Source organism: Camelus dromedarius, chromosome 15 (genome assembly GCF_036321535.1).
Source record: "Camelus dromedarius isolate mCamDro1 chromosome 15, mCamDro1.pat, whole genome shotgun sequence".
NCBI lineage: Eukaryota > Metazoa > Chordata > Mammalia > Artiodactyla > Camelidae > Camelus > Camelus dromedarius.
In genome coordinates, this window is record NC_087450.1 from 14,396,969 (window position 1) to 14,417,464 (window position 20,496).

Genomic DNA, 20,496 nt, shown 5'->3' on the forward strand with positions numbered 1-20,496 from the left:
AGCCAGGGCGTTTGGAAGCGTCTGTGCGAGTCCCACAGCTCAACTGGTAGAGAGAGGTCCTCTCCGCCAAGCCAGGTCCAGGGGAGGTGAGGCGAGGACAGCATACCTGTCAAAGGAGGGCCGCTCCCCCGCGTCAAAAGCATCTCTCAGCTGCTTCACCAGGTTGTCCTGCCCAGGCAGTCGGAAGATGCCCTCTTCGTTCAGGCCGTGCTCCAGGATGAACTCTGCACACTTCTCCACCAGGATGGGCACCAGGTGGGGGCCAAATTTCTGCTCATAGGCCACTGTCTCATCCAAGCGCTGGCCGAACACCGCTGGGAAGAGGAAAAAGCAGACCATCACTCTAACCCCCCCTTGGAAGAACTCATAGATCAACGTGCTTTGTCCATTTCTCGATTTTCTTTGTGGCCTGAGACTTCAGGGGTTTTACTGCAGGGATTCTAAACAAAATACAGGGGACAAATCACACATAATATTTCCTGGAGCTATAAATTGGGGGCTGTACACTCGTAGCAGTCTGTCAGTCTTTTTCTGTTTATCCACATTTACTGTGTTTAAAATAACAACTCTAGTAACTTACGGTGAAAAAGAATATGAAAACGAATATATGTATGTTCATGTATGACTGAAGCATTGTGCCATACACCAGAAGTTTACACAGCATTGTAAACTGACTACACTTCAATAAATATATACACATAAAATTAAATTAAATTAAATTAAATTAAATTAAATTAAATTAAATTAAATTAAATTAAAAAGTAGCAGCTCCCTTTTACGGAGTGCTTGTGTGCTAGGAATTATGCTAAGTACTTTGCACACTTTTTCTCATTTAACCTTGACCGCAGCACCTGAGGGCGTGGTGTTGTCATATCCACCATACTATTAAAGACATCGAGCCTTAGAGGTGGTAATGAACTTGCTAAGGTAAGGGCACGGCACAGTCAGAACTCAAGCCCAGGCCGCAAACTCAGGAGAATGCGCTCTTAGCCATGGGTCATTCTGAATGCTGCTTGAGTTTTGTAGCATTAAGGCATAATGATCCACTGCACGGATGTCTCATACTGTATGAAACCACCGCAGTACTGTAAAAAATTTACAGTTTTCTACACTCTATTATTATTACCATTGCCCCGGTGAGAACGTGGTCACTCGCTAGCCGAGTTCCTGGAATGTATATCGTGCGATGTACAATGCCTGATTAAGTGCTTAATTAATTCATTAACATTTGGATGGATGAAGACAGGCTTTTCCTTCTTTCGAACTATTTCCTGAGGGCCAATTCCCACGTGGAAAATTACGAGGTCAAGTGGTTTGAACGTTTGGATGACTACGGTATGCAAATTGCTTTCCAAAACTATTTTGCCAGATGACACTGCCTCCAGCGAAGCGTGCGTGGACCAGCTCCACCCAGCCCTGCCAGCACCTGGCTGGACAATTTCCCCACCCCCGCGGCGTGCCCGCTGGACTGTTGTCTGCTTTACCTACAGCACTCCAGTGAGACTGGTTAAATATGTCTGTGGTTGAAATGTGAGAACCAGGGCCAGCATTCCTTAAGGGGGCATTCGGCCTGGCCCCCACCTACCTTTCTGGCCTGACTTCCGGCCATGCCCCCAAAGGCATCTTGGCCTGATGTTCTGAAAGCCCACAGTGCTCTCCGGTTTTCGTGCCCTCAGTCTGTTCATCTGTCCCTTCCCCGTCTAAGGTTCTATGTCTTCCTTGGCCGGACTCACTATCATCACCTCTGCCAAGTCTTCCCTGACCCACCCTGAAGGACTCCATCCCCACTCTGTGCATCCGTATCCCTTCGGTAATATCCCAATTCCTTTCGTGTTCCACACTTTTCTTTCCCACTGTGCTATTATTATCTATATGTGCTGTGTTCTCTGCAAGACTGTAGGCTCCCCCGCCCTCCCTGCTTCTGCTTCTCCCCTCATCAGTCACGTGACCTCTCAACCATCTCAGTCTGGTTCTATCCCCACGTTTAGCATGGAGCTTGGCCCAAGGCAGACAGTCAACCAATTTTGCTGAATTACTTAACGAATTATGCCATCTTTAAGCAAGTGCTTTCCATGCTTAATGACAATCCTGTCACTTCTTTCATTTAAACACTAGTAGGGACCCCTTCAGGAAATGAATTCAACTTCACGCTTATTATCTATCGAGTGCCCTGTATGTGCCAGCAGCCGGCCAGGCGGGATGGCTATACAGACAGAGGACTGTAAGACTGAAACAGAGCAGGACCCTATGGGGCCTTCCCAGGGCAGATCCCCACTCCTCCTCGTCCTCTGCCTGCCTCTTGTCTGTAGAAAAACTTTAGTCAAAGAATAAGTTTAATCTGAGAAATAAGAAAATACAGAAACAAAGGGAAATTGTCAAGCAAAACAAAATAATAATAGTTTGGCCATTAAACAGAGTCAAGGACCCGTAGTTCCTCCTCAAGGGCTATAAATAATATTTTGAACCATATCCTTTGAGCTGGTAAAACCCCCACCAGACAGAAGAAGCTAACTGTGTGGTAACTAGATTGTAGCTGTGGCATAAGCTGCCACAATTTTGAGAACTGGCCTCAAAGAAATGAGAACAGACCAACCCTGGAACTGAAGATTAACTGTACTTGCAAGAATCACGATGCTGCGGATCAGACCATCAGCATGACTAACTTTGAGATGACTGTCAGAGCTGACTGCGCTCCTCTGCATGTAGCCCCCTCCCTCCACCTCCTGTACACCCTGAGACTCTTTAAGAGCTCTTGCCCATTGATTGTCAGGGTAGGGAGCTGGTCTTTGGACAGGAGCCCTCCTCTTCCCCACCTCCAGATGCCAGTCTCCAGAATAAAGCCAGATTTCCTTTCTACCCACACGTGCCTCTCTTTGTATTGGCTTTTGATCGGCAAGCAGTCGGACCTGCGTTTTGCTAACAAGATGTGGCTCTGGCTTTCAACAAGCTTATTATCAAGTTATGAACATGAAAGGACCTCATGCAAGAGAATGAGAAACAATTAGAGCATGTCAGTAACGATGTAGAATTGGGTTTCTATTTGTCTGTGAAAGAGTTCAATAGCTATTCTCCCCAAATTGGAGGGAAATGATTGAAATGATCTAACTATAAACATAGACAATAGGATATTTGTAAAATGTCCTGAGAGGCAGATGTGTTTCAGGGCAGCTGAAACTTGGGCTCAAGGGGCCTTCCGGATCCCAATAGGGAAAGATGTCCCAAACATGATGGAATGGTGTTCTCAGAGACGGCAGAGCCATGAAACCGAACGTGAGCTCCATCTCTGAGGTCCCCAGGCAGATGATCTGGAATCAAGCTCCTCCTTACACCCCGCTGCACAGTGAGTCCTCCAACTTTTCTCCTCTTCCAAGTCTATCAACCTCATCCTGTGCTCATCACCTCTTTCTTCCATGGCCCACAGTCAGGCATTTCAACGTCATTCGCCCCAGGACACTCATTGCCCAACATTCCTTTTCCTTCCAGCATCTCCACTCTGCTCATTGCCGCTACCCTCTCCATGCCGTCTTCAAGCCACTGAGGAACAGTGCAGCCCAATGTCCATGAGATCTTGGGTCAAAAACTTCACCACTCCCTTGAGCTCACCACCCATTCCCTCCTCTCTGTCTCAGCGAGTGACCCCATCTCCTCTTTCCCTTACTTCCCCAAATGGAAGACATCATGAGAGAACCCCATCATCTCCAGTCCCTGCTCCTCCTGTCCCTTCTCTGTCTGTCTGCCTGTCCTCTCTTGGAGGAAGAAAAGTGCCCTGTGCTTTCCTCTAAGCTGATGCTTTCTTGAACTGTGGGTTCCATCCCTTTCCACCTCTTCCAGGACTTCACTCCTCTTTTCCATCTTAAATTGAAGGAGCATGTGAGTCTAAGTTTTTACCAATTTATTAAAGAATAATCTCCCACCCCAGCTCTCATGCAATCAACCAACACTCACCTTTCTTCTCTTCACCTATAGACTCATAGAAAAACATGTCTACTTGTAAAAAGGGTTCTCCACCCTCACAGGCTCTACTTCTTCCTCATCATTTACTTAACCTCGCAACCCAGCTTACTCTGGTTTCATCAGCTGCATCTTCCCACCCAACCTGCCCACTAGGATTTCTTGTGCCCTCCTAATGGCCGAATCTGGTCTGAGTTCATTCCACACTATACCCATCTTCTCTGAAGACTCTGATGGTGTCGATTCTCATTCTTCTGCAAGACTTTCTCCCTGCATGACTATGAAACCATCCACTCTCATGCTGGTCTCATCTCCCTCCTGGCTCCTCTACAGGCTCCTGTACTTGCCCCTTCCTCCACCTGCTCCTTCAGTGTGTCGTTTCCCAGCCATCCACCTCAGGTTTCTTCTCACTCTAGACATTGTCCTTGGGAAAGTTCACACAACTCCATGCATTTAGATAGCGCCCATAACATCATGACTTGGAAATCTGCGTGTCTGGTCCAATCTTGATATCTCTTTCTATCTCTATGTCTATCTCCATCATTTCTTTCTCTCTCTCCTCTATTCCCTTAGGTCCAGCATCCAATGACAGTTCCCCCAGGGTCTTCTCCAACCTCACTCGCATCCCACCCTACTGCCCCAGGATTCCCAAATCACTGTTTCTCTTGTAGACTTCCTCCCCGTCCCTTCTCTCCTGAATGTACCCCAGTCAGCACTTCTCCAAACTTGCACGTGTCAAGGAGATCGATGGCCTTTACATTTTTAAAATCCAGGGATCAAATTCTCGGTCTTGATCTTAACTGATCCATCAGCCATATGCGACGCGGCCAATCACCCCTCCTTCCTTAGACAATTTCTTCCGTGGCTTTTGCTTCTCCGTTTATCTCATTGGCCTCTCATTCTCAGCCCCCTCAGATGATTCCTCCTTACAACCTGTCATCCAAAGGCTGGAGTGTCCCAGACTTACCCTTCGTCATCTGCATGTACTTCATAACCTCAAGGCTTTAAATATCACCCACATGATGAAGACTCTGAACTTTCCATCTCCAGCCTAGAAACCAGGCAGAGCTATTCCCACCAACAAGAAATGACCACAGCCTGCTCTGAAGACATAGGACCTACAGGTTCCTTCTTCCATGAGGGACAGGGCATTCTCTTTCTTTAGTTTGTCTAGATAAGGCTTTGTCATTCTTCATCTCACATCACACACGAGGAATTTGGAATCCAAAACATCCCTGGAACTCCAAAGATCCAGTCCTGAGTTCTACCCTCCTCTGACATCTGGGTCCTAACTGCTACCCTTTGATCGTGGATGGACATGAAATAGCCTAGATATCAGGGAATAGATGACCAGAGGAGTCCCAGGAAACCAGGGAAAGGACCAGTGAAGGAGGGAGACAGCAGACAGTGAGTGGGAGGTACTCAAAGACCATTTTCCACCCCAAGGGTACCAAGAGGCAAAACCCAGGCTCTACTTTCTGTGCGCTGCCCTCCTAGCCTGCACTCAGTCCTTTAGGGAACCCATGCCTAACTGCTCCTTCCACCTTCTGCCAGCACCCCCCCAATTCATTCATAACTACTCATCACTTTGGACCTGTCACCATCAACAGATGCTTTTCCATCTACACAGATACAGTCCTAATTAATTATAATATATGATATGATTATAATTATTAATGTATTTAATTAATTAAGCTAATTATATGACAAACTCCCTACTCTAAAAGCTTTCAGGCATGCTCTCTTTTAGTTCTCATAAGAACCCTACAAAGTAGATATGATTGTTCCATTTGACAGAGGAGAAAACCAAGACTCAGATGAGGCATTTGTCCAAGTTCGTATTTGCTCTGAGATTCTAAAATCAGTGCTTTAATCTTTCATGTTTAAAGTCAGTGGAATAAAATTGTCCAGGTGAAGTTTCAGACATCTTCAAGGCTCGAGGGGAGGGAGAAAGGGGGTAGCTGCCCGGTCTCTGCTCAGAAGACATCCTCCACCCTTAACTTCTCAAGTCCCCTCTTCAGACTGGCTGGAACACCCCAGGACATGGTGCTGGTTCGGGTGAGTGAAAGGAGAAGGATTAGCTGTCCCCTCCTTTCTAACCTGGCTCTTCCTCCATCGTCACTCAAGCACTCCTGGGTTCAGGACAAGGGCCCCTCCCACCAGCCTCCAGTCCAGCCCAGGTCGCCGAGAACCCACCCCCTGCCCCTCCCCCTCCACACTGACCTTGTCCCCAGAGATTCAGTCCCAAGAGCATCCCCAGCCCAGACAGGAGAGGGAACCGGAGCTGGGTGAAGTGTCTTGTCGGGGGAGAATGGACTCACAGAAGAGAAAAGAAATACCTTTCTTTCGGAGCTTGGGGGTTTTCCTCCTGAAATTCCAGCAAAAGAGCAGTGCCAGGGCAGGAAACCCGCAGCCCAGTTCCCACCGCGGCATCCTGGGAATATGAGGCATGGCGGGGGCCAGCGGATCGTAGTTTCTGCTGGGCCAGCCTCAGGCCTTCCCTCCTCCCCGGGCTGGAAGATCCATCCTCTCTTGCTTCCGGATCAGCACATGCTTGTGAATACTGCTCAGGTTCTGACTCGGGCACTGAAACCGTGGGATCTGTCGGCACCTGCCCCGGCCCTCCCTTCCTCCTTCCCACACTACTTCTCCTCCCCACTCACCTTTGCACACATGACTCTTGGCTTTTAAAGAGTGAACATAAAGCTGTCAAGGCTTGCAATAAAAATAAGTGCCTCCTTTTACTTAGCAGCTAATTGTCAACTGCCATTCAAGGAATACCATGGAGGTGGGTTTAAAAAAAAAAACCCCACACACAGCCCTTACCAGCATTGCTCCATATATCAAAGCATCTGGCAGGAACACAGGATTTCACTTAGCGTTGATGAAGCCAGCCCACCCTTCTCTGGAAATTACTAAATTGCACATGGCTGGGCCGAGCCTTCAGAGCCTTCTTGGAGGTGGGTTGCTGGGGGAAAAAAGGAGATGATTTCCCCCTCTCTTTGAGAAGGTTTAGCAAAGAGTACTGCAAGCCAACTAGACACGCCCAGGAGACTTGAAATGGATTCTCAGCATCGTGGGGGGAGAAGGCAGGAGCAGGGACAGACGGCCAGGAAAAGTCCTGGGTAGTGTGATGCTGCCAGCTAAGCGTTCATCCCTCCATGCTCTCATAGGCCAGGAGTGGAGGACTCATCTTTGTCACCACATTCTCCTTCCCTGTCAAATTCATTCCCATGTCCTGGCAATGTTACCACTGAAACGTTGTGCAAACCTATTTACTTCTCCATCTCCACCACCCCTACCATGGTCCAAGCCACCTTAGGGATGAAGGCTCACATCTTTAACAAGGCTATCTCTATTGTTCTCATCTTCCTCACACCTCAGAGCCTGTTCTCCTTACTGCCCCAGGACCTTTGCATATGCTACTCCTCTGACTGAGACACTATTCCTCTTCCCTCTTCTCTGCCTAGTTGGCCTCTACTGGTCCTTCAGATTGAAGCTTAATCATCACTAGTTTAAGCCCTGAACATCTTGACAAAGACATTTTTTTCCCCACTTGACACCACGAGTCTTTTCTTCATGGTGTTTTTCAATTCTATAATTTTATGGTCTTCCTTGGGGGTGGTTTTTGCTTCCTTTCTGCATCTTCTACTAGACTGTGAGCTCCTTGAGAGCAGAGGCTTTGTCTTTTCTTTTTCTCTCTCTTTTCTCTCTCACTGTTGTTAACCCCCAGAGCTGGCACATGACACCTGCTGGAGGAATATTTGTTGAGTAAATGAATAAATAAGTAGCTGGCTGATGTTAGGATCTCAGGGGAAGGGTGGTGAGGGAATTAATGAAAATAAGTCAAAAGTCATCCCCCCGGGGTGGGGAAGAATTATAGCTCAAGTGGTAGAGCGCATGTACAGCATACACAAGGTCCTGGGTTCAATCCCCAGTACCTCCTCTAAAAATACATAGGTAAACTTAATGACCTGCCCCCACCACAATGTTCTGTTTAGCTAGAGAGAAAGAACTGGACACATGGAATAACAATGAGTCACAGAGACAGCGCACTCCCACAGGCTACACTGAGCTGGGGGTTGTGAAATCACGCCCTGAAGGCTGCAGAGGCTTAAGAAATGATCACAAAAAAAGGAGCCCGAGGCACAGAACAATTCAGTATTCATACACTCCAAGCCTAGTGCTGGCAAACACACAAAGGCGCTTAAAAGTGGGACCTGCCCCAGGGACTTACAACCTGGTAGGGTGGAGCGGAACCATTTGAAATTTAGTCCTGTGTTTCTGTGCCCAGCAACGGCCTGAGGAAAACCTCACAGGCCTGTCCCTCCAGAGGGAGAGGGCAAAACAGGTCCCGACTGAGTCACAATTTGCAAAGTGGCTGCCGGCTCCTAGGGATGGGCCAGAGACCAGGTTTCAACGTGGAGATCCAGGGAAGGCAGAGCCCGTGGATGGAAAGGAGGGGGTGGTCTGGAGAATGTGGGCATCTGTGAGCCTGGAAACAAGTCACCCGAAGTTGGGATGTGACCGCCTTCCTTCTCTTTCTCCAACTTAAATCGGGGAAACCTAGACATGCATCCGGAACTTCCAGGGAAAAATTTAATCTAACCTTTCCAGCTAGGCCCTTAGGAAAAGGTAGTTAAAAACAAAACAAAACAAAAACAAAAACCAAGAGATCAATTAGCTGTCTAGGAAGGAAAAGTCTGGAACAAACACCAAGGGGCACCAAAGTGCTTCTCCCCAAGGTGCACCACCGAGATTTAGCATCAGCCCTATATATTTGGTCTTCCACCCATTTCCTGGCACGGAGTTCCTAAAACTCTTGGAATTTCCTGTGCCGAGAGCGATAAAGTGCCTTTTGTTATGTTAAAGAGGTAATTGTTGGATCCCACCTAAGGATGGAGGCTGGTTGCCAGTGCAATCAACCACACGATTATTGGTTTGGAACTTTCAGTCCCACCCACCAGGGAGGCGAGAGGGGCTGGCGATTGAGTTCAGCAGTCAATGGCCAGTGATTTAATCCATCATGCCTATGTGATGAAGCCTTCAGAGAGACCCAAAAGGCTGCATTCAGAGAGTTTCCGGGTTGGTGAACACAAGGAGATGCAGGTAGGAAGGCAGTGGGAGAAGACATGGCTCTCTCTTGCCCTGTGTATCTCTTCCACCTGGAGGTTCCTGAGTTATGTCCTTTATAATAAACCAGTAATCTAGTAAGTAAACTGGTTTCCTCTGTTCTGTGAGCTGCTTTAGCAAATTATTTGAACTCAAGGAAGGGGTCATCAGAACATCCAGTCTAGAGCTGGTTGGTCAGACTCACAGGTGATAATCAAGACTTGCCAGAGGCACACGGAGTGTGTGTGTGGTTGGAGGCAGTCCTGTGGGGCTGAGCCCTTAACCTGTGAAATCTGAAGCTATCTCTGGGTGGACAGCGTCAGAACTGAGTCAAATTGTAGAACACCTAGCTGGTGTCTGAGAATTGCTTGGATGTATGAGAAGTCCTCACCACCTCCTCCCGCCTCCGCGACACTCCAGAGTCAGACAAGGTGCAAGGACTGTTCCGAGCCAGCTACGGGGCAGGAGGAGCCAAGGGGAGAGAGCTGGGTGTGTCGTGGGAACCCTGCAGGCCATCTTTCCTGTCGAGAAAGAAAGGGCACCGGGAAAGAAACTGGGGCAGGAAGAGGCCTCAGCCCTGCAGAACAGTCGTGAGAATCATTTCGAAAACTTAAAGTGGGGGTTCATTACCTGGGGCATACAGACGGACTGCAGTTGAATGCAAAATTGTTTGTCTAGATAGTTTTCTGGGGGCAGTTCCCATAGCTTTTTTGGATTCTCTAAGGGGTTTACGAACCATGCAGAGCTTCACCAAAACTCACCACTGACAGGCTTGGAGGGAGATAATTCTAGAGGAAGCAACCCACTTCTGAAATGACTTCCCAGAGAAGCTCATCTTCATTTAAGAGAGAGGAGAGCCTAGGGGAGTAGGACATAGCACTGCTATGGGAGGAGGAGGCCATTTCCCCCCGCATTCATTTAATAAATATTTCTTGAGCATCTTCTACATCAGGCACTGCTTAGATCCTGGGATACAACACTGAAGAAAACAGAGGCAAAAAGAATCCTGATGAGGAGATTGAAGCTTTCATGCTAGTCAGGGGAGACCAACTATGAACAAAACAAATGAGCCAAGTATTTAGCATGTTAGATGTGGGTAAGTGCTAAAAAGAAAAATGGAGAGGAAAGAAGGGAAACGGGTTCAATGTTAAGTGGGATGATCAGAGGAAGGCTCACTGAAGTGATATTTGAGCAAAGACCAAGGAAAGCAAGGGACCAAGCCATACAGCTACCTAAGAAAGGACGATTCTAAACAGAGGAAGCAGCAAGTGCAAAGGCCCTGTGGCAGGAATGTATCAAGGGTATTTGGAGATGAACAAGGAGGCTGGTGAAGCTGGAGTGAAATGAGCGCTGGAGAGGGTTCTAGAAAACAAAGTCAGAGGGGTCTTAGGGGTGGGGGCAGATTGTGCGCTTAGTCACTGTTAAGGCTTCTGACTATTCCTCTGAGAGAGAAAGGAGGTCATTGGACAGTGATGAGCAGAGAAGGGTCTTGATATGACAGGTTTAACAGATCTACTCTTCTGCTCCATTGAAAACAGACTGTAAGAAGGCAAGGCTGAATGTGTGGAGATGTATTTGGAGACCACTGCTGCAATTTGGAACAGACAGTCTGGCACATCAACCAGGATGGCAGTAGCGATAGTGATGAGAACTGGGTGGGTTCTCGGTGTAAAAAGTCATAGAAAATTTACAAAGGGCTGGAGAAAGACAGCAGAGCAACATATCTCGGTGACTTTCCAACGTTTGCAGGGGCATGCCCTGCTGATTTTGTAGACCCAGATTAGAGGCACTTTACAAGTGGAATATGATACCTTGGCACAGGAGGGCCACCTACAGAGGCACCTACTTCTTTAGAGCTGAGGTTTCTTTACAAACAGGAAAGACAAATGTCTGACTTGTCTCGTGGCCTCAGGTTGGACTCTGCTGTCTTAAAATGCCTTCTCCTTCTGAGATCTATCATTTTAGTTCTATGAGAGGCTTTAAAAGCATCTGAAATGCCACATCAGATCCAAACCTTGCTCTTTGAATACATAAATAGTGTTTTGTTCTTATTTCTCCTCCCTCGGACTTTCCTCTGCCGACAGGACTTATGCTTGACTTGCTTCTGACGGTGGTGGCCTCCAGGTGGGGTGAGGGAGGGAGAAATCCCCTTGTGGATTATGACTGATGCAGCAGCTCGCCGTGACAAGGCTGAGCCGAGCATCACACGGGGCACAGATGCTGGTCACAGCGCATCCACAGCGTTTTGACTCAGAGCAGGTACGTAATGAGACAACATCAACCACCCTTGTCCACACAGACAGCCTAAAGCACTGGACCAGGGAAGACGGAAACCATCAATTTCACAATCTCGAGCGACAAGGGAAGTCACAGATCCACCTCTCCAGGCTGAGCAGCCCATCCAGGAGCTTTCATTAAAAAAACACCTCATCTCAGCCTGATTAGCACCATAAAAATACTGTGCTTAGGAACTGGGGAAGGGTTAATGAAACTATGTAACTCTTCTTTGTAATTATTTGCCACTGTGTGTAAGAGGCAGGCTCTCTTGAGTCTGGCCGTCCCATCCAGGTCACTTCTTTTCCCGCAGCCCCCCCACCCCCACCCTGGGCAGGTCACAGGCCACAGGACCACCTCCCAGCCCCAGATCTGGGTCTGTAGGTGACCCCAGCTGAGCCAGGAGTTTGGAATGGGGTGGCGGGGGAAGATGAATTCTGCCTCCGCTGGCAATCAAGGGAGAAACAGAGGAAAGCTGGGGCTGGCACAGCTGTATTTGGGACAGGCATGAGTACAAGAGGGCTGCTAACTGACAGAAACAGGCAGGCAGGCAGAGAAAGCAGAGGGAGAAAGAGAAGCCACGTGGCCCCAGGGAAGCTGACAGGATAAGCTCATGCTGGTTAGTTCTTGGTCCCAGTCCCTCAAATCCTCCTGGAAATTCCTGCCCTTGGTTTCCTTGAGTAGCTCCTGCTCCTGCCCAATAAATCCCTCTTTGTTGCTTAACATCATTGGGATGAAATTTATCAACTAAGATTATACAGTCGTTTGGGAAAATTAAGCTATAAAGTAAAAAATATTAAATTGCATATATCTTATGTTTGTCATCCTGGGGGAGAAAAGTGTGTGTGTGTATGTGTGTGTGTGTGTGTGTGTGTGTGTGTGTGTGTGTATAAACACCAGCTGGAGGGAAGATATAAAAATGCCTCTGATAGTTTTAGAAGTGATTATTTTCCATATTTTTTCAAATGTCCACAAAATTGTTAAGGTACTCATAATTTTTGATAGAAACTACTGGGCAATCAAAGAAATATTTAAAAGCTCCCCTAAATGATTTCCTAAATAACAGGCAGCTTGGCTGAAAAATAATCATATTTATCCTGGAGTTGACACAAATAAGTGTGTTCCTAAAATGTTGAAGGAAAATGGTCACTTGAAATCTCATCCACATCAGTCCTTTCCTGTTTTTAGGAAAGGGAAAAACACATACTAGATTCACCTGTTCATTAATTTCATTTTTTTTTCACATCAGTTATTTATAGGTGAAGCCCTCCTGTAGTGTGGACACGACACCAGTGTTTTCAAAGAGCTCAAACACTTGAGAACTTGTAACCTCGAACTTGAGCTTGTAAGCTCAAACGCTTGTAACCCAGAAAAGCGTTCAACTGAGCATTCGTTGCAGACCTGCAGGGCTCCAGACACAGTTCCTGAACCTCTCCCCAGGCAGACTGCCTGATTCCGGACGGCAGCTTTGGTGTCCCGTGCTCATCAGCCTAACTTGTGCTTCCAGCGCAGATCTTGCCATTAACCCTCTTAGGTTCCACACCCTGCATCACCGGGCGGGCTCTTGGTACTGCTGAAGGTTACTGCTGCCAGGAACCAGGATCAGCTGGTCTGACCGTTCATTTTACAGATGAGAGCACTGTGTCCAGAGAGGAGAAAGGACCACTTCAGGGCATCACACACATTTGCTGGTAAGGGCAAAGGGCTTGCAGTCCTTCCAGCTAATCTAGGATCAGCTCTTTGTGATTCCCCAGGGAGGGAAGTTAGAGCCTTGGCAATGAGCGTGGCCTCAGAGTCGTCCCCTGGTGGTCTTCTTTGAACGCTACTCGAGGAAAGATCATGTCTGGAACTACATCCTTCCCATCCCTGAGATGTCACCGACACCTGCCCAGGAAAGCCTGCAGGGGTCCTTACCTCCAGAGGGTGTGCCAGCGACTCTCCTAAGGAATTTAACCCACTCCTCCATTTCCGCTTGGGAGCTGGCCATGAGGACATAGGAGTCCTGTCCCGTGCGACTCTGGTCACATGAGGCTGGAGGAAAAAGTAACACTAATGAAGGTCTGCCAGTGGTCTGGGGCCAGAGCAAGGGGAAGCGAAGGGAAGCCAAACCTGGATTGCTTCTTTGGTCCATTTAAACAACCAGTCAAATAACACAAAAGCATCATCTACTCATCCTCAGCAGAACTGAGTATCTACGCACTTTTACTGTTTTTGCCAAAGCTCTAATTAATTCTATAGACAAATCATTGAACTCAGTGGTTTGCAATTGGGATGATTTAGGCTGAGATCTACTCCCATGGAGGACGAAAGCCACTTCCTACAGAAAAGTAAGAGGAAGTTTCAGGGGCAGTGTCAGTACCAGAGAAGACAGGCTCAGCCTGTATAAGTTTGAAACTTCAGTCCATCACATCAGCCATGGAGCTACCCCTGAGCTCAGCTGTGGGGGTGAGGAAGGGACCAGCAACTCAGGAGGGAGGGACAGTGAGCACACGTGTGCCTTTCTCACGAAATGGCACCTCCTGTTCAAGATGACTGCTCTCCTGCCTGCACAAGACGTTGCAAATGGCAGGCACAGTTGATGGACAAATGAAGTGTTAGGACTGTTTTTTTTTTTTTACCATTTGCACTTTAAACCCGAGATTACAGACAGACATCTGTAGTGCCTCCTGGCTCGATGTTATCAAGTGGACAAAAGGGTGGAGGAAATGACAAGGCAGCAGAGTGGAGAGAGGAGACTAAGAAAGAATGAGAGAAAGTGACAAATAGAGAAAAATTGGAAGAGAGAAGGAGAAGGGAGGGAGAAAGAGAGCATCAAACATAAGTCTTAGCACAAATGAACTTATTTACAAAACAGAGATGGGCTCGCAGACATAGAAAACAAACTTATGGTTACCAAAGGGAAAGGGGGTGGGAGGGGTAAATTGGGAGTTTGGGATTTGCAGATACTACCTACTATATGTAAAATAGATAAACAAGGTCCTACTGTATAGCACAGGGAACTATATTCAATACTTTGTAATGGCCTATAATGGAAAAGAATGTGAAAAGGAATATATATACATGTATGTGTAACTGAATCACTATGCTGTCCACCAGAAATTAACACAGCATTGTAAATCAACTATAATTCAATTTTTAAAAATATTGGCAATGATGTAATATGATGGAGATGTTAGCTGACTCTGTAGCAATTATCATTTTCATTATATAAGTATATCAAATTAACATGTCATACAACTTAAACTTATAAAAATGGGGCATGTCAATTATATCTCAATAAAACTGCAAGAAAAGAAAAAAAAGAATTTCAAGTGGGAAAAAACACAGATCTTAGGAAGGACAAGAAATTAATAGCAATCCCTTTCAATTACAGGATGCTATTAACTTCAAATTCCTTTAGGAGACATCAACCCCATTCTTCTCACAATAACAGGATAATTCCTTCAAAGAGCCTGTTCTAATACCATATGACCCAGCAATTCCACTCCTGAGTATGTATCCAAAGAAAAACAAAAACACTAATTCAAAAAGATATACACACCCTATTGTTCATAGCAGCACTATTTACAATAGCCAAGACATGGAAGACACCTACGTATCCAACAGTGGATGAATGGACAAAGAAGACGTAGTATATAACATAATGGAATACTACTCAGCCATGAAAAAGAATGAAAATTTGCCATTTGCAGCAACATGGATGGACTTGGAGGGTATTATGCTAAATGAAATAAGTCAGACAGAGAAGGACAAATACTAATGATATCACTTATATGTGGAACTTAAATAATACAACAAGTTAGTGAATATAATGCAAAAGAAGCAGACTCATAGACATAGAGAACAAGCTAGTGGTTGCCAGTGGGGAGAGGAAAAGAGGGAAGAGGCAATATAAGGGTAGGGGATTAGGGGTACTAGGTATAAAATAAGCTACAAGGATATATTGTACACATGGGGAATACAGCCAATATTTTATAATAACTAAATGCAGTACAACCTTTAATAATTGTGAATCATGGTATTGTACACCTGTAATTTACATAATATTGTACATCAACTATACTTTAATTTTAAAAAGCTAAAAAAAAAGAGTCTGTTCTAGCTGCCCAGTTGTGCCCAAACCTGTATTTTCTTGCATAGCAACAACATATTTTCAAATTTCCTTTGTTTCTAGTCTCTTGATCCTATCTTATGATCACCCAGCCTTAGCTTCTTTAATGCTTTGGGACAACTTGCTTCTGAATCCATCTTATCATTGGGTCATCAGCTCCTCTTGCCAGAAGGTTCAGTCCATCAAAGCCCTGGCCATTCAGGAACATTCTGACAGCTGGGTATTTCCAGAAGTAAAATGGGCAGTGAAGGGTGCTCAGGGCAAAACAAAAGAATCTCATAGGAATCACAGCATCCCTCTGAAACAGAATAGGGCTCTCGCATCCTTTCTGCTCCACAGATAAACGAAGACAGCATTAGTCCCTGAGAACCTTCTTGCACGAGAGGATGACAAAAAGAGGAACTGGAAATTCTCAACACTGTAACATAAAGGGCTGTCTCATTTTAAGTTGAGTGGAGCCTCAGGAACGATGGCGTCTTTAGGAAAATGGTTCCCTACCTTACTGCAGCTTTAGAATTGTTGTTTGTCCTTAATGAGATGAGTGTGGGTGCGTACACTCGCACATTTGTGAATCTGTTCAAGAATTCCCCCGGCAGCCTGGGACACAGCTGCAAGTGTGAGTGATAATCAGAGGATAAATCTTCATCCTACCCTAGCCTAGCAACCTTCAAGGGTACCAGACTTTTGGTGCAAAGCCCACAGTGAATTTGCCATGGGTGCTCTCAGTAGGTTCAGGCTTTGGGACATGTGCTATCATGGATGGTTGCATCCCACGAGTTGTGCTGGGGAAGGGATCCTAGGAATAGAAGAAGGAAGGGGGTGGGGATGTCTCCAAACAAAGAGGCTGGGAAAGTAGGCTTTTCCTCTAAAGAGGATAAGAGATGGGTAGACCTTCAGATAAAAAGCAAGGGGGTGTTCATAAGGGGGCCATTGAGGAAGAGCTGAACTTAAAAAAAATGTTTTTCTTTGTTTTGTATAAATGGCATAGCCAGTTTTAGAATTGGGTTCTACATAATTTCCTATAGTTATTCTCAAAATATTAAACAATTACATGGCACTAAATACATACCAGGCACTGTACCAAGTGTTTCATGTATATGTCATCACTTAGTCCTTACTATGATCATCATTGTCCCCATGTCACAGGTGAAGAAACAGAGGCAGAGAGAAATTAAATAACTTGATCACAGTGACACACGTAGTAAGTGGCAGGGCCAGGACGTGGACCCGGGCAGGCTGGCTCCAGACTGGGCACGTCTGCCTCTCTGCTCTATTGTCTTCTCCACCAGGTTTCTTATGCACATAGCTGCCTTGTGTGAGTGGTAAGAAGGGAGTTAAAGGAAGGGGACACCGAGGGGACTTGTGGCCTCCCCTGCTGTGTCAGCAGCCTGGCGGCACAGCCAGGCCAGCAGTCCCAGGGGACTGGTGAAGGAGCAAGAGACAGGGAGAAGCAGCCTCAGTGTGATAGACTTACACAAACATGAGCCAACTCTCCTTGAGACAAACTGAGACAAACCTCCCCCTTCCCCCAAAACGCATTCAAGGAAGGGAACCCCCGATTAGGAAAAGGCACCCTCCCGTGTGCTGCTAACCTGTGCAACTGGTGAATTATGGCACCTGACACGTGGTAAGTGCTCAGTAAGTTGGAGGTGTCATTTCTTATTAGGTCTCGTTGAGCCATTTATGACTGTTGACTGTCAACCATTTGTGACTCAACAACATGGTGATTTCACACGGTTCCATTTATACTGTTAATTTCTTTGTTCCACTCAACTTCAAAGCGGAGCTCCTTGCAGTGAGCAGGGATGATGGACTTTCAGATCAGTGTCCCAGTGCCTGGTGGATACCTGGCTCCAAGCAGGCGCTTGTGAAATGCTTATAAGGTGGAACTGGATGCACATCCACTTAGATCACATGCTAGATAATGAACTTGTATAAGTTCATCAACTCTATACAGAACTAGTGTGCGTTCTTACTAGGTTGGTTGGCTAGTTAGTTGACAGACTCACGGAACTTGACTTCTGGGATCAGAAGTAAAATGGGATGGAAGGCACGTCTACCCCGCCTTTCGTCACTTACCTGGAATGACCTCAAAGACAAACTTCCCCGCTTCTTCTGGGTTTGTGGCGATCTCCTTGACTGTACATCCGGGCAGATACATGCAGCCCTGAAAGATCAAAAGTGAAGCCTTTAAGATAAGGAGAAATGTGATCACTTATGAACTGAAATCAGGTTGGAGGACAGACAGGACCATGATGGGACAGGGGAGGGGGCAGATGGAAAGCTAGCATCACAGTCTCGAATTCAGACCTTGGTCAAATTCAGTGGCAGCTACCTGAGAGCAAGCCAGGTGCCCAGAGAGACAAGAACGAGGTCCTGACCTGAGAATGAGCTGAGAGGGTGCCGTCATCATCACCTGCCCCTTCCTACTTCTCCAAGGACCTGACTTCCTGGCTGAACCAGACACCTGATCTTTGTGGCGGCAATGCCAAGACCCGGGAAGACCATACCACTGGCCAGGCTGCCAGAGAGGGGCACTGAGGACTGATTCAAAGATTCATCAAGGGGATATGGTCTTGGTAGCAGCAAGAGCTTCTGAGAAGCACACTCCAGGTGTCTGTCCCTTTGCTAAGCACCTTGAATGCATATTATTCCCTTAGTCCTTTCAGTAATCCTCCAAGTGAGGTATCGTGACACACATTTACAAGGGAAGAAACTGGGGATCAGAATGGCTCTGTAACTTGCCCAACATCACACAGCAAGTAAAGTGGCAGAATGGTAATTCACCCCAGAAGTGCGTTCAAAGCCTGTGCTCGTCACCATCACAGCAGAGGTGCTGGGACCCGTCAGCTTAATGTCCCCGGTAGTGGGGAGGAGGATCATGCATTCACGGCAGGGAGGGAGCGGGAGGGTGGAATCTGTAACCTGACACAAGAATATGTTATCAGAAGGGCAGGCCACCTGCACCGTGGGTGTGCTCAGTGCTTCACCGCTGTCAGGGCACTGTCACATGCCATGTCGCCTGAGCGCTCACACAGCCCCGTATCAGAAGCCTGGCAAGACGGCCACTCCCACTTTGCAGATGAGAAAACCAGCACTTTGAAAGTCTAAATGACACAGTCAATTCGTCCTGGAGTTAGTTACTCATAATTTACATCTCACTGGCTGTCGGAGCTAGTGTGCCTGATTCTGGGCTGAGGAAACACGCATGTCTTAATTCTAGAACAAACAATCAACAGAGAAGCTATGAAGGCGAGAGTCTTAAGGAACTCTCAGATCAGCTCAGAAGCCTGAAAGAATAAAAGTTTCTGGAGGGTCTGGAAATGAAAATGTTGAAGACTGAGTAAGAAAATGAGCAGAAGAAAAAGAAGAAGAGGAAGAGGTGGGGGAGAAAGGGGAAGAGGAGGAGGGGGAGGAGGACAAGAGAAACAAAAAAATATCCATCTACACTTCTCTAATTTTATTACTTAAAAGTAACCTCTACTTACGTGGTCCTATCTTTAGATAATATCAATAGCCTCTTAAAAAAAGAGACCCTGAGATTTGCTGCTGGATAGCATATTGAGGACATTTAGCACAGAGCCTGGCACCTAGTAACTGTTTGGTAAAGGGTATTTACATATTTTGTATTTTATTTTTACTATTTTGGGATGAAACTATCAAATAATAGTTTAGAGATGTACCTAGGAGAGGCACGTACCTCTGAGATTACACTTTCTTTCTCTTCCTACCAGGTAACGCTCCCTCCTGTCTAAAAAACAACATGGCGTTTTATTCTGGTGCCATAACTCAAAGCTATTATTAACTGTTATAGAAACTTACAATGAAATATTTTATATTAAAAATAAAGGTAGTAATACTTAGACTTCTTCACTTTCAAATTATTTTTCCTTTTTTTTCTTGCAGTCCCCCTGAAATACAATTGACATACTGCCTTGTCCAAGTTAAAGATCCCCAGTAGAGAATGCAGTTTGGTGCAGCCATTATGGAAAACAGTATGGAGATTCCTCAAAAAACTAAAAATAGACTGACCATATGATCCAGCAATCCCACTCCTGGGCATGTATCTGGAGGGAACTCTAATTCAAAAAGATATATGCACCCCAACGTTCATAGCAGCAGTATATACGATAGCAAAGACATGGAAACAACCTAAATGTCCATCGACAGATGACTGGATAAAGAAGCTGTGGTATATTTACACAGTAGAATACTACTCAGCCATAAAAAAGAATAAAATAATGCCATTTGCAGCAATGTGGATGGACCTGGAGAATGTCATTCTAAGTGAAGTAAGCCAGAAAGAGAAAGAAAAATACCATATGATATCACTCATATGTGGAATCTAAAAAAATTTAAAAGAAGATACTAATGAACTCATCTAAAAAACAGAAACAGACTGGCAGACATAGTAAACAATCTTATGGTTACTGGGGGGAAAGGGAGTGGGAAGGAGTAAATTGGGAATTTGAGATTTGCAAAGGTTAACCACTGTATATAAAAATAGATTAAAAAAACAAATTTCTTCTGAATAGCACAGGAACTATATTCAATATCTTATAGTAACATAACCTTTAATGGAAAAGAATATGAAAATAAATCTATGTATGTATATGTATGACTGAAACATTATGCTGTGCACCAGAAATTGACACATTGTAACTGACTATACTTCAGTTAAACACACACACACACACACACACACACACACAAGCAGAGATGCCCAGTACAACAATTTGACCCACATCCGTCATGAAATGAGCACCACAATAAGTTTGGTGAACATCTGCCATCTCATATAGCTATAAAAGAAAAGAAAAGTATCAGCTCGCCTACCAGAGGGCCATTTGTGAAATATTTCCCTGCATGCCCCTGGGAGACAACCATCCGTGGTAATTTCACAGAAAGCAGATGAGACAATGGGACAATTGGAATGAGTTACATAGAAAGCGAGGTCACGGACTTACAGGGCATTATGCTGTTAGAGCTGGACAGACCTTTCTGAGAACTCAGAGAGAAAAATGCACAGACTGCCTTCTATCAAACCC

At 45.9% G+C, this 20,496-nt stretch overlaps 1 protein-coding gene across 6 annotated transcripts in view; it reads right to left on the bottom strand.

The window, feature by feature from the left end:
- The window catches only part of ARHGAP25 (Rho GTPase activating protein 25), an 85,900-nt gene that overhangs the window by 20,059 nt on the left and 45,345 nt on the right, over positions 1-20,496 (bottom strand). For 3 of the 6 annotated variants that reach the window (XM_010979899.2, XM_064494433.1, XM_010979900.3), the window contains 3 exons: positions 17,528-17,615; positions 13,252-13,368; positions 107-314 (listed from right to left, as the gene is read on the bottom strand). In XM_010979899.2, the coding sequence (XP_010978201.1) occupies positions 107-314; positions 13,252-13,368; positions 17,528-17,615 (413 nt within the window). Of the gene's footprint in view, positions 1-106; positions 315-6,290; positions 6,518-12,738; positions 12,977-13,251; positions 13,369-17,527; positions 17,616-20,496 lie in introns of those variants that run through there. The other 3 variants (XM_010979902.3, XM_064494432.1, XM_031467181.2) reach the window with 3 other exon arrangements.